We start from the raw sequence: 15,514 nt of genomic DNA on the forward strand, positions 1-15,514 counted from the left end.
AGGCACGTGCTCAATTTAAATAATACAGTATATACAGTATCTCTTAAAAGTGAGTACACCCCTCACATTTCAGCAACCAATATTAAATGGACCACTAGATGTTTAACATGCACCTCATAGTAAAGACTTTGAGGATTTGAGAATTAGAATTGTTGCTCTCCACAATTGTTGCTCTCTTCCCTGGTGGTCTAGTGGTTAGGATGCGACACTCTCACCGCTGCGGCCTGGGTTCAATCCTCGGTGAGGGAACCAACCCCAGCCATTAGGGTTGCACAAGCCTTAGTGCCGGTCCCAAGCCCGGATAAATGGGAAGGGTTGCGTTAGGAAGGGCATCCAGTGTAAAAAACGTGCCAAATCAAACATGCGGATGATCGACTGTGGGGGTCGCTGTGGCGACCCCCTAATGGGAGAAGCCGAAAGAAGCCGAAAAAAATAGCAATAGCTCTCCACAAAGAGGGCCTAGACTATAAGAAGATCTGTAACTCCATGAAACCGAGTTACAGTACAGTGGCCAGGGTCATACAAAGGTTTTCCAAGACAGGTTTCACTCGGAACAGACCTCCGATCATTGAAGTTGAGTCCTCGTGCAAGTCCTCAATCCCAGCAACAACCTTTGCAGCTCTGGTGAATTTTATGCCCAACTAACTAGATTTGAACACATTTTTTGGCAATTGAGAAGGCTTGCTCAAGGGCCAACTTAGAATAAAAACCATAAGATAACAATCCTTAACATCTATGACAATGTTTAAAAAGAAATAGTAGAATTATTTAGCTCTATGATAAACATGCAATATGCTTTTTTATCATAATTAGAATATTACATGCAGTAAGATTAAAGCGAAATTCTGAGTAAAATGTGGGATTTATTTTTAGATCGTGGCGGTCGGATGAAGCCGCATGGGTCGTACCACAGCTAAAGTGAACTGGCTGAGGAAGTTTATGAAATTTCTGCAGGCGTGAAGTGAGGGGGAATCGAGGCTGGGCAAATGCTAGTGTTCCTGCTCTGAGAATTAAAGCTAACCTCAAACAGCCTCAGGTCAAAGCTGCAGTGACAAGGAGCTGTCTACATCCCGTCTTCCGTTTCCTGGCTTGTGACAAGCGGGTCGGTTAACGTTACACCCGAGGTGGCTGCTGATGTGGTGTGAAAGAAAACAGGAGCGAAATACGTGACAAAATGACGTGCGCACTTGGGCCAAATATGAAGCAAATGTCATTACATTTTTTATTTTAGTGCATTATGTTAACCCATGTTAAAGTTATATGAAGATGACGAACAAGGACAGTTTATTATTTGACCTCATGCACATTAGACTATAATTGGTACAAAGAAAAAAAAAAACCTATCTTCAGCACTGTTTGGAATAGTGCATGTGCACTGGCCTGCTATCAGATGAGTTCTGGACTGATGGTTCTACTTGCTAAGAGGGTGGGATATAAAGTGGTGGGGGATAGACTAGGCAGATAGCCAGCCAGCCAGCCAGCCAGCCAGCCAGCCAGCCAGCCAGCCAGCCAGCCAGCCAGCCAGCCAGACAGACAGACAGACAGACAGACAGACAGACAGACAGACAGACAGACAGACAGATAGATAGATAGATAGATAGATAAACCGACAGACTGATAGACTTACAGACTTTGACTCCAGTAAAATTGCTACCTTTAAACCTTCACGTAAGAAAAACTACAAAAGTATTTGCCGTCAAATGTACTTAAGTATCCAAAGTACTATGATTTATTATGTCCACAATGTCCTATAATTACTTTTGTCACAAGACTCTTTGCTTTATCAACTCAGTTTATGTGAAAAGACTCTAATGTTACTCTTAGCACACCGATCTATTAATAGAATGATACTAATGTGTCAAACACTGATTGATATCTATTCAATTTATCATTAACTCAAAACCTTGTTTTTAATTACTTCAATAAAATCGTGCAAATAAGGCCACAGGAGTTGTAGCAGGTTCGAGTCAGGAGTTTCTTCCATAGGTTTCTGTATAGAACACGCAAAACAGCACTGCCAAATTCTCTCATCATTATGATTCGCTTGTTCTAGATCTCTTATACAATACCAGTCCTGATTTCATCATTTTAATCCCTGTTCAATTGAGTAATTAACATGCAGCGGAGTTTACTCTCAGATCTCTTACAGTGAACCTGCATACTAATCCCCACGCTGCTACTTGTAACACATGTTCAGAGGTAACAACTGATATTTGAACACGCTAAACATCTCGTTTAAACCACGCTAACCTTGTGTGCGACACTTCGTTGAAAAACAAAATCACAGCGTTATGTTGCAGGACTGATACGTCAAAATGTTTATTTGACAAGGTTTTGAACTCACCTCAGCCTCATGAAGAGAATGAAGGCAACCAGCAAGGCACCGAGAGAGATGCAGTGGCCAAGGTAGTTTATAATCACTGCAATTTGGTAGTGCAGCTTGCTCTTTTTCTAAACAGAAAGAATAAAATATATATAAATAAATAAAAATGATTTGATATATAGATATATAGATAATAGACTCATACAGTCAGATGCAAAAAAAAACTAAAACCCTAGAAGGCTTGAAAAACAGTACAGGAAAAATCATACAGTTATATCTGAATTAATGCTTAACATAATTATGAATTATGTAAATAATATAAATTAATCATTTTGAAATAATGATCGGTTACTACCTGAAGTAACGCAGAGTTACTTAGTCTTTTGTATTCATGTGCAAATAAAACCTGGTACAAGTGAACTGTGCTCATTAAAATGTAGAGGCAGACTGCATAGAAAATATATATAAAACAATTAAAATAATGTTAAAAAAAAACTTACAACAAGGCATTTACAAACAGTCTATCATTTTCTGAACATAATCTCATTATTAACTTTTTCACCCTTTGCCTTTCCCTCAAGCCACTGCACTGTTCCTTTCATGCCACTTGACGTTCTGAAGCACATTGTCTTGCAATAACACTCAGCATTTAATGTTTTCCATTTTCTTGTGTGTAGTTGTTGGGTATTTTTAAATTTTTTATTTGATTACATTTGCACACTTAAAATGCAATTCTCTTCGCAGTTGTGCCTTCCTTTCAAAAACATGACACATGCCCAGACACTGCACTGATTTCTGCTCTTATGTGGGTAAGGAGAAAAAAATATCCATTAAAATACACATGGATTTGTCGTTTTAATTTCTTGGGACAACACAGAAGTTCCCCAGCAAAATACACAGATCTCTCTGATCAAAAGTTAACGCCGATACATTATAATGTGCCGTCGTTCCTGGACTATAAAGCGCACCAATATATAAGCCGCACCCACTGAATTTTACAAATATTTTTATTTTTAACATAAATAAGCCGCACCAGTCTATAAGCCTGCCTATATATATATATATATATACCACAATGTTTCTTTTTTTACAAATGGCACGGCTTGTATCTAAACAGTAGCTGACCAAGAAAGTCATTGTTCACTGTCTTCCTCCTTCCTTTCACAACTTTTTCTCTCGGGAGTTTATCTTTTGGCATCGTCATGCGTTTAAAAAAAAAGTTTTTTCTCCCGATGCCGTGCAGCTCAGAACACAGGTGAGGTGCGTTTTTTCGTTTCCGTTCGGAAATGTCATTGGTCTAATGTTATGGGGTTCAGTTTTTTAGCTTGAAGTTTGTGAAACTGGGAAAAACCCAGGAAAAATTCAGAACTTAAGCCGCTTCGTTGTTTAAGCCACGGGGTTCAAAACGTAGGAAAAAAGTAGCGGCTTATAGTCTAAATAAATATTAATGATGTATTATTTACATTTTATGGCAATTTGGCAGACGCCCTTATCCAAAATGATTTACAAATGTGCAAGAGAGGGTTAAGGGCCTTGCTCAAAAGCCTAGCTGTGGCGGGATTTGAACTTGTGACCTTTCAATCCAAAGTCCAACGCCTCAACCACTGAACTACCACCTATTCTAACTGTGCCAACAGTGTACAATGTTTTGCATTCATATACACTGTAGGTAATGTGACATACAGTAAAATACATGAAGCTCCTTAATAGTATTATTTATTGGAAGTGCATGTTGAAAGTATCGCCAAGGACTTGCACAAACATTACAGAATGAATCTCCAGTGTCATCCAGTTTGATTTTTGCTCCTTATTCCTTTGGCATTAGATAACCAAAGATCCATGCTAGCAGTCATTTCATCTGATGATGAAATATTTCTTGGAAATAAAAAATAAAACAAATTTTTTTTATGAAAGTAGCATTCAGAAAGCATTACTAATGTACTGTATTGTTTATAATGGCTTTAATATTACAGATGCTTTATGAATATGCACAGGTCAGGAGTTACAGAGGTTATGCAGTCCATTACATGTATAAATGAGTCCTCTATAATTGTATCCATTGTTTAACAGCCTATATCATTTTCAAAGTGTAAAGCTTTCTGGCACTACAGAGGGGTTGCTGTTGCCTGATTGGTTAAAAAAAAGTCAGAATCACGAGAAATAAAGTCAGAATCGTGCAATTAACCAAACTCTTTTTATATGGCGGTATTAAAATGTCATAACCAGAGGTCTAGTGAATGTTCACAGCCTCACATCAAATAAAACTGTCCTCTGATTATTTGGCTTAAAATGCTTTTGTGGGTGCATATTTTGCACCCCCCCAAAAAAAAATCGCTTATCGTCTGCCCTGTGGCCCTGTGCAAATGACGTGCTCGCATCGGAAGGAGCATATTGTCGATCACGTAACGAGCAGGTTTGCCTGTGCGTGTGGAGGATGCAGGGGCCAGGACCCCATCTATGCACTGCTTGGCTGTGAACTCCTGCTGCACATACACGTCACCTGTTTCCTGTGGCTCTCATTAAATCGGTAGACACTGAGGTGGAACCTGCTGGTGTTTTTTGAGCATGTGTGTATATGTATGTGAGTGAATGGAGGGGTGCCTTTAATCCAAAAAACTTGTGTTGTATTGTGTGGTAAGTCACAAAGTTATCATTAGGTTAAAAATGTGCTGCACTGTTCAGCTCGAATCTGAAAACAGAGGTACACTTAGAGATTGTGAGTCACACCCTTAGTAGGAACACAATTAAGATCTTCCCAGGAAGGCTCGGAGAATATGCCAACTTAAATATGCCTTTGATCAATATCATAGTATCATGTGGGAATTTTTGCTTGAGGAAAATCAATCTTTTTATTGCCAGCAGGCCTCAAAGAGCAAGTGATGGAAATTACACTTATCAGAGAAAGAGATGTCCTGCATCAAATCCATGCAAATGCTTGATATGTCCTTTCATCTTACAGACAGCTGCCTAAGGCAAAGATGAAATGTGTGGGTGAATCATTCGAAAACTGGCAGAATCCTGCTGTGCAAAAGAAAAGAACTTATACACATGCCACACTTCAATCAAGCAGTAGAGAATTAAAGGGACAATAAATACACGAGGTTGTCAGTATAAAACATGACACTGAAAGACAGGGAGATTGTGGACTTGTTGTTGCACTCGCTAACAAAAAAGCTCTGATGCTTAGCAGACTTCTGCTATTGCTTCTGCTTAATCGAAAGAATAGACCTTATTAAGCCTCGGTTGCACATTCATACAGTTAAGTAATCAGCCAATTATGTGACAGGAGCGCAACGCACAAATTCATGCAACAAGAGTGTTGGTTAATATTCACATAAATGATCAGAATAAAGAATAATTGAGAAATCTATGACTTTGTCATGGCAGGGTTGATGGTTCCAGATGGGCTGGACTGAGCATTCTTAAATTGGGAATTTAGAGTTTACACAGGGTGTTGTAAAAAAAAGTTTTGTGTGAGAAAATGCCTGGTTAAAAAATAAAAGGATACCAGGAAGCATATAGTAATTTAGATTATCACTCTTTACAGTCACGATGAGCAGAAAAGCACCTCACAAAACATGAAACCTTGCATTGACTGGGCTTAAACAGCAAAAAACCACATCTGGTTCCACCTCTATCATCCAAGAACAGGAAAATTGTCACGAACCCCCCAAACGGAACAGAAAATAAATCAACTGGTCTTTTTCCAGTCTTTCCATCTCTCCACTTTTAATGAGTCAGTATGTTTAGGATGTTAAAACCCTAGGAAAAATTACATTCCCTCTATTCTGATAATTGATGTGAACATTAACCCAAGCTCTTGATCTGTACCTGCATGATTTTTTGGCTTTGCAATTAGACGACATGATTGGCTGATCTGAAAACTAGATGCACAGGTATAAATATATCCCTGTTAAAGATACCATTGAGTGTATATTAAAAGTATAAACAAAAGATTGTGGACACTTGACCATATGATTTGTATTTGCTTTTTGAACATCTCATTCCACATATTGTCTCCATTACTTGTTACAATAATCTTGACTCTAATGGGAAGTTGTTCCACTAGATTTTGGAGTATGCTTGTGGACATTTGTGCTCATGCAGCCACAAAAATATAGTGAAGCCAAGTACGGGTGCAGGTGAGGTGAGGAGGATGGGGTGCAGTCAGCGTTCCAATTCACCCCAAATAGGGTTCAGATGAGATCTCTAAAGTATGCAACTCAAGATCTTTCACTAAAACCCATGTAAACTATATATTTTTTTATCTAATAGCATACCTTACACCTAATGTACGTGCATTATTTGGAGACATGGGTATGACTTCATGAGAAATCTAACCAAACAAGGGTTATTGCAGCTCTTTCACCCGCACCTGGGGTTGCACTTAATCCAGCATTGCATTAGCAACATGTCACTTTAGGGAATGACTAGATGTCACTGGCCACATTGTCCCTGCTTTTTGCCTTACCATCATCCTTGAGGGCATCAACCTTAACACGTGTGAAAGTGCTTTTTTGTGTTTTTGGACAGCTCATGGGACTGGCAAAGACAAAATCTTTGTGAAGAAGAAGTGCCAAACCTGCTTTTAAGGTTTCTTAAAAGACACTGCTTCTAGATGGTGAAGCAACGCCAGAAAGCGAAGATTGTGACAAAAATTAAGATAAGAAAAGAAGAAAAAGTAAAAATTTTAAAGTTTAGGGATACTTAGTGTACGGGAGTGATAGTAAAAAATGAGTTTTCCCTCCGCCTCCTCTTATCCCCCCTCCACACACACACACACACACCACTGGCGTTTTCGTTAGCTCAAGTCGTCTCACACTGAATAAAACCTTATTATATCTTTACATACTCTTTCTATTATGTTTTTATACAAGATTTGTTATTTAGAAATGTATTTTTTCAATTTTATAACATGAAACATAAAAACAGGGTGTCATTTTTAAGGGTTGGAATGGATTAATGCCATTTTAAGTATTTTCAATATGGAAAACTGATTTGATGTGCGAGCAAATTGAGATACGAGCTCGTCTACGAATTAAACTCGTAGGTCAAGGTCTCTATTTCTATAGAGAAACTATTTCTAGTTTATCTTTTGTCATCGTCGTGCTGTAATGGTGAGGTATGTGCGTGAGGTGAGGTGCATTTTTTCGTTTCCGTTCGGAAATTTTATTGGTCTAATGTTATGTTGTTCAGTTTTTTGGCTTGAAGTTTGTGAATCCCGGAAAAACCCAGGAAAAATCCATAAATTAGCCGCTTCGTTGTTTAAGACACGGAGTTCAAAACGTGGGAAAAAAGTAGCAGCTTATAGTCCGAAAAATACGGTGTATATATATATATATATATATATATATATATATATATATATATATATATATATAGATATATATATATATATATACATATATTTATTAATTTGTTTCACGAATAAAATACCACAATACATGATGTTTCAAGAAAATAATCAATAGCTAGCCTATCCCATCCATCCTGTAACCACCCTTATAGTTTCTATTAACATCCTGAATTGATTTATTCCCTCTATATCATGGTCTGTCTGAATACTTGATTCTGATTGGCTGTTGAACACAATTAGTGTGAGAGTATTGTATACATTTTGTAAACAAATTACATTTCTGAAAACAGACTTTTACGTATTATTTAACTTAGACGGTGAACGTGGTAATTGTGATAAATGCGCCAAGGCACAATAGAAATCTGATGAACTGGAAAAGATAAATTTAAAATGAGATATATAATGAAAAATAGCAGAAGGTGCTAACACCAAGAACTTCATTAGAAGAAATGTAGAAGAGACAGAGACAGCCCACTGTCAGCACACACTTTGAGTTGGTCTCCGAGGCCCCATTACTAACATACAATGTGGGGAACATGTGGGACCCAAATAAACTTGCCCACACCAGGCCAAGAGAGTCCTTAGAAAACAGTTTGAAATGCGTACACGGGAGACTTCTTCCAAAAATACCAAATAAACATTCTCTCAGAGAAAACATACAGATTTATGACTACTGCAGAACCTACACCTCTTAAGCAATCAGACTTAAATTTTTCAGAGTTTTCACTATCAATGGAAAATAGAATTAAAAGCATAATAACACACATGCCAAACGTTTCTCATCTTCTTTGTTATTTGCGCAACTGGATCAGGAGCGCTGCTTTGACATACAGCAGTAAAACAGTATTTGGATAAAACATGTTGAAATAGCTCTCACACTTAATTTGGATGCCAGAATACATTTAAACAACTGAAGTCAGTAAATTATTAAAATTTTTTTTTTTTTTTTTCAGGGGTTTTCCTGCTAAAAGAATGGCATTTCATCACAAACACTATCTGTGAAACATTTTCTTGGCTACAGTAAGTGTAAGGAATGTGCAGATTTCTGGTTTCTGATACGTTTTTCACTGACAAGGTGCCAGTTCAGGTGCTGGAGCAAAAAAAAAAAAAACATGCCAAAAGTTTCCACCAATTTCACTAAGACAATCAATATCTGGATAGAAATAAATAAGCCAATCCATATGTCATCTTATGTCAATAATATAAGTACGTTAGGGTTAAATTAATTTTATTCTTGGTAAAATCCCAGCTTGTTAGTAAGTTATGATCAGAGCACGGGGGCAGAAAGTGGGTTGAGGGTCTTATTTGATAGTGTAACCTCAGCATGTGAAAAGATTGCTAGGATCCAATTTCAAATGGTAATCAAAGGAAGAGTTATTTTAGTGATAAAGACAGTAAACTTGTGATCAGAAGGACATGAGGTCAAATCCCAGCACCACCAAGCTGCAACTGAGCCCCTAAGCAAGGCCCTTAATGTTTAACTGCTTGGTTTTACAAATGAAATACCCATAAGTCTCTCTGGATAAAGGCGTCTGCCAAATGCCGTAAATGTAAATGCAGTAAATGGTTGCTGAGATGCTGCCCGATGCAAAGTGGAGTTGTCACCATCCCAATTTTTCCATTAACAGCACATCCTGAGGTGGTTTATTCCCCTATTATAACTCATGATCTGTCTGAATCCTCAATTCTGACTGAGTGAATCAATAAATAAATGCAATGCCTTATAAACAACCATACCCATATTAACATACAGCTTAGCAGTGTCAAGGGGAACTTGAAATGTTCTGATTAGTAGCCCAGAGACAGAGACATTTGTCATCCAGTTTGAGGCTTTTAAGCTCAGGAGATTGAATTCCTCTCTCTTAATGAGATATAAAACTTGCTTATCTCGCATGTTTACTCTTGTGCCTCTGTGCTATAAGCGAATGTCAGATCTCAGTAGTAACATTTGCCTCAGTTCACCTGTATAATATGTTTGTTTGAGTTTGTTGTTCTGAAACCTGGAACTACTTAAGTATTTACCGCCATTGCTGTGAAACAAATAAGTTGCTATCAGTAGCCACATAAAGACGTAGACAATTTTGTTGGTATTCCTCCATAAAAAAAAACTCCCAATTTATTTCTGAAATAACTTGAATTGGACAAAATTATTTAGCATCAATCACTGTTTATTTCATATTAAAAACATGTGATAACAACCAGTGGAAGCAAACGAGAGACGGTGAGTGAGGTCCAAGGTGTGTCTCAAATACAAGTGCTAATTACCACTAATGTTTAAAAAAATATATATTGAGGTGCAGGAGCTGATAATTTAAATCTATAAGCCTTAGATGCTCTCACTTGAGCTGAGGGCTCAAACCCTGGACGATGAAGTTGATATTTCCCAGCTGCACTGTTATACTGCACAGGTTTAAATTCAATATTAATACATGTATTCAATTGCAGGTTAAAAACACGTATTTAATTAATACTAAAGATTTAAAAGACTTCCAAATGGAACGAGTTCATTAAATAGAAACCTTTTTAAATAAGGTTTAGCAAAATCAACATCACCACCTGATGACAAACCATGCTTTTCCAGTGTGGTTGACCTGTGCAGTGATCTCATTACAGTTTTTCATTTCTGGCCCCCTGAGTTTCGAGATAATATCTAATCTAGCAAAAAAATTAGGACAAAGGTCTGGAAAAGCACCAATCAAGGCTTAGGTAAAAAAAAAAGTAACATCCTGTAGAGAAATAATAAATGCATCACTAACAAAAATAAAAGAAATTAGACCCATCCATGATACTGCCAAGAGCCGGCTGGGCAAAAGTCAGAGCCCATGTATTTAGGGGATTATTCGAAGAAGCAACCACAGCAGAAGAAACTGGAAAGACTCATATCTCAGTGCTTCTTATCAGATGCATTCTTATAGCAAGCGCAGTGGGCCATTTTCATCTAAAATTTCAGTTCCTTTTAATAACACAGTGAAAAGATTTTGGAAACCTTTACATATCACTCTACATTGCACTTGTATGGGATTCGTCTGTTACTCCAGACAAGTGTGAAACATCTTCCTTTTTAATCCTCCATGCTACACTGGGACATGCAAAACAATTGGACTCAAAAGTATATATATTTTTTTGTTGGAATATTTGAATCGTCTTGCCTACAATGTACTGTATTGTATTAAATTATTTTCTCATTTTAAATCATATAAATCATTATCACTTTGACTGTAACTGTAGTTTGAATTTAATGCCACTGCCATCGTTGGACTTCATCATCACTGATGTTACTGGTTCCAGTCCAGCTTCATTTTAGAAAAAAACAGGAATAGTTCTTTATTGTAATTACTGATATTTCATGTGCCATGAGTGGCCATGTGTACACAGATTCAAAGGGTTAAAAAAGACTGTAGCTTTTGATGGCAATGTACTAAACTAGCCTAGCTTAGCCTAAAATTCAGGATGGTGAAGATATTTCTCTCCATTCAGCTTCTTTTACTTTTAGTTAAGTTCCCATGGGCAGAACCCATGCAACGGTGCCTCTCACCATAAGCCTGAACACTGTAGCGCTACCACATGGACTTTTTTTAATGATTAAATCTGCAGTCCGGCAGGAAACAGATAGCTGATATCATTGGTAGCTAGCTCCCGTCTGCTTGGCATTTTGCACTTGTGTGTGGCTTTCTGTGTCAAGATGGGGGGTTTCAACATACTTGGAATTATATGTGATCATCTTTTTAATTGCAAAAGAAAACATAAGGCCTATAGTCCGTCACTCATACAACAATGTATAAACAAATAAATACAATTACTCTCTCTCTCTTTTAAAAAAATCTTGCTCATCCTCTTTTGAAAAAATCTTGCTCATCCTCATGAGTTCCCAAGTTCTAAAAATGATCACGTGTTCATACAGTACCTTCATATGGAATTGAAGTCGTGAGCGCACATATAGTGTATGTTTAATTTATAGGGTTTTAAAATTTATAGGTGATTATGCAACCTTTTTTTTGATCTTCTACTAAGAAACTAGAGGTCGACGGATTAATAGTTAATTGCTGGAACTTTCGTCTATAGGCAAAAATCCATACCTTTAGATTTTCCAGATTTGCCGTCATTACCAGAGTGGCCTTTAAAGGCAATACACTTACGCCACATTGTGTTTGCTTTTACACAGGAGACCTCATTGTGCATGGAGAGCGCTATATTATATTTATTTATTATAATTTATATATTTTAGTATTTATAGGTTAGTATAAGTATAGTATTTATTAATATAATTAATATATTTATATAAATTTCATTTTGCATTTTAATGATTTAGTACAGTTTTTTTTGTTTGTTATAAAGTTCAGTTTTGTAATAAAGCTCAGAAGTATTTTACATGTTAGTTTTTTATGTCTACTAAAATCAGATATTTCAGCAAGCACGATCCATTTTAGCTGTTGCTATCGTTAAAAAAAAAATAATAATAAAAAATAAAAAATAAATACATATATACAGTACAGACCAAAAGTTTGGACACACCTTCTCATTCAAAGAGTTTTCTTTATTTTCATGACTATAAAAATTGTAGAGTCACACTAAAGGCATCAAGGGCTATTTGACCAAGAAGGAGAGTGATGGGGTGCTGCACCAGATGACCTGGCCTCCACAGTCACCGGACCTGAACCCAATCGAGATGGTTTAGGGGTGAGCTGGACCGCAGAGTGAAGGCAAAAGGGCCAACAAGTGCCAAGCATCTCTTTCGGGGAACTCCTTCAAGACTGTTGGAAGACCATTTCTGGTGACTACCTCTTGAAGCTCATCAAGAGAATGCCAAGAGTGTGCAAAGCAGTAATCAAAGCAAAAGGTGGCTACTTTGAAGAACCTAGAATATGACATTTTTCAGTTGTTTCACACTTTTTTGTTATGTATATAATTCCATATATAATTCCACATGTGTTAATTCATAGTTTTGATGCCTTCAGTGTAAATCTACAATTTTCATAGTCATGAAAATAAAGAAAACTCTTTGAATGAGAAGGTGTGTCCAAACTTTTGGTCTGTACTGTATATATATATATATATATATATATATATATATATATATATATATATATATATATATATATATATATATATATATATATATATATATATATACAGTACAGATAATAATAATTAGTTAGCTAATGATAAGCTAGTTAGTTTGTTAAGTGTGGGGTTTGCTAATGTTAGGGGTAGAAAGTCTAAAAAAATTGGATCATCAAGGCAAATAAAATAAATATGACAATGATATATAGTACATAATACATCCATTAGTACTTGAAAACTAAAAAAAGGATGGACAGCTAGTATGCAAAAATCTTCTGTATATTTAACTAAATGATTTGCCTGTATTTTGATTCCAATAACTTTTAATAAAATAGTCCTTTGGAACATTATCATTCACAGACGAATGCTATGTCCGATGCTGTGCTGGCCGTGTGATACAAGTGGAGGCAGATTAAATTGCAGGTTTACAAAAAAATTGTAAAAAAAAAAAAAGTTGTAGACTCATTTTTCATATAACAGAGGTACAGATGGATACCACTTTTGCACTCTGCATTGAGAAAGGCTCATTAATATTAATCGGCGGACAATTCCATGCCGAAAATCCAAATGAATAATGAGGAACGGGGGCATGGGGGTCTGGCAAACGGTAAATAAAAAGACTAAGACAAAACAAGAATAAGAAAAACCAAACAAGATCAAAAGGAATGTAATACTCATTATAAATCTAAATTGTGTGTAGAAAATTACAAGAAGACAAGGGCTGAGACATAACACGAACCAAAAACACTAGGCTATCAAAACAAGGTCATGCAAAGCTGTTGCTTATGTTGAAATTGTATTGTATGATGTCAAAGCCTGAAGTTTTTTCACCGTTAATTAATAAAGCATTCCGTTAGCATCAATAGTAGAGTGGAACTCCAGTACTCATCAGCCACAGTGCACCTCATGCTCCCATCACACCCCTATGCACAATCGGCACTGGTATTTAAATCATGTTTGTTGTGGCACTTATCTAACGGATGTTGTAAGTCACATCCTTGTTGATCTTCACCTTAATGACATGCTTGTCTAGTTTGTGTTTACGATACACAGCTTTAGTCTGTGTTCACATGTGATTCATTATAAATAAAACACTCCTTTTTCTCTTCAATCTGACCGTGACAAACTGATAAAAGAAAGCAGGTGGCTACGCTGATGGAAACCTTTTAAACCATCTCCCAAGGTTTTGTGACCTTGATGCAAAGTCCCCAAGAAAATGGTGGCCAGTTCTTTTATTGTCTTTAATGTCTTGACCAGTATTGCATGAGTCTGAACAGCGTCTTTACTTTTCATCTACAGCAAGTTCTCTCTTTTTTTTTTAGTTTTTTATGAATAATAAATAAATTAATACAACTATTCTGAACACATAATCTGCTCTGAATTATTATGTGTATTTAATATTAACTTATTTTCATATACATTTTTTTATTATACATACATACATACAAGTAAATCAATCAATCTATCTATCTATCTATCTATCTATCTATCTATCTATCTATCTATCTATCTATCTATCTATCTATCTATCTATCTATCTATCTATCTATCTATCTATCATCCATCCATCCATCCATCCATCCATCCATCCATCCATCCATCCATCCATCCATCCATCCATCCATCCATCCATCCATCCATCTATCTATCTATCTATCTATCTATCTATCTATCTATCTATCTATCTATCTATCTATCTATCTATCTATCTATCTATTTTTCGTATGCCACTGTAAAATACCTCAGTAAAGCGGATTTTTAGCTATAAGTGGTTCCCTAATTAAAGGTTTTTTTACATTTAGTTTTTAAACAAATTCTGAACACAATGGTAATCATGGCCCTGTCCAAACTTTTTCAAGACCTGTTGCAGCCATTAAATACAAAATTGGATGGATTTTTTTTCTTAAAATTGTATATATTTTCTTACTTGAAACAAATGGTATTCTTGGTATCTTCTACCGTTAATAAAATATAGCTTGCATTCTGTTTTTATTAACATTTTACATGGTGTCACAACTTTTTTTGAAAAAAGGGCTTTGTGTGTATATATATATATAGGAAAATAAGTATTTGAACAACCTGCTATTTTGCAAGTTCTCCCACTTAGAAATCATGAAGGGGTCTGAAATTGTCATCGTAGGTGCATGTCCACTGTGAGAGACATAATCTAAAAAAAAAATCAAGAAATCACAATGTATGATTTTTTTAACTATTTATTTGTACGATACAGCTGCAAATAAGTATTTGAACACCTGTCTATCAGCTAGAATTCTGACCCTCAAAGGCCTGTTAGTCTGCCTTTAAAATGTCCAACTCCACTACATTTATTATCCTAAATTAGATGCACCTGTTTGAGGTCGTTAGCTGCATAAAGACACCTGTCCACCCCATACAATCAGTAAGAATCCAACTACTAACATGGCCAAGACCAAAGATCTGTCCAAAGACACTAGAGACAAAATTGTACACCTCCACAAGGCTGGAAAGGGCTACGGGGAAATTGCCAAGCAGCTTGGTGAAAAAAGGTCCACTGTTGGAGCAATCATTAGAAAATGGAAGAAGCTAAACATGACTGTCAATCTCCCTCGGACTGGGGCTCCATGCAAGATCTCACCTCGTGGGGTCTCAATGATCCTAAGGAAGGTAAGAAATCAGCCCAGAACTACACGGGAGGAGCTGGTCAATGACCTGAAGAGAGCAGGGACCACCGTTTCCAAGGTTACTGTTGGTAATACACTAAGACGTCATGGTTTAAAATCATGCATGGCACGGAA

At 36.5% G+C, this 15,514-nt stretch overlaps 1 protein-coding gene across 1 annotated transcript in view; it reads right to left on the minus strand.

The window, feature by feature from the left end:
- Positions 1 to 15,514, minus strand: part of crhr1 (corticotropin releasing hormone receptor 1) — a 130,448-nt gene that overhangs the window by 42,632 nt on the left and 72,302 nt on the right. Inside the window, exon 6 of the mRNA XM_083567400.1 lies at positions 2,345 to 2,451. Within this exon, the coding sequence (XP_083423526.1) occupies positions 2,345 to 2,451 (107 nt within the window). The remainder of the gene's footprint in view (positions 1 to 2,344; positions 2,452 to 15,514) is intronic.

The sequence above is a fragment of the Silurus aristotelis genome (genome assembly GCF_946808225.1).
Source record: "Silurus aristotelis genome assembly, chromosome: 17".
NCBI classification, from domain to species: domain Eukaryota; kingdom Metazoa; phylum Chordata; class Actinopteri; order Siluriformes; family Siluridae; genus Silurus; species Silurus aristotelis.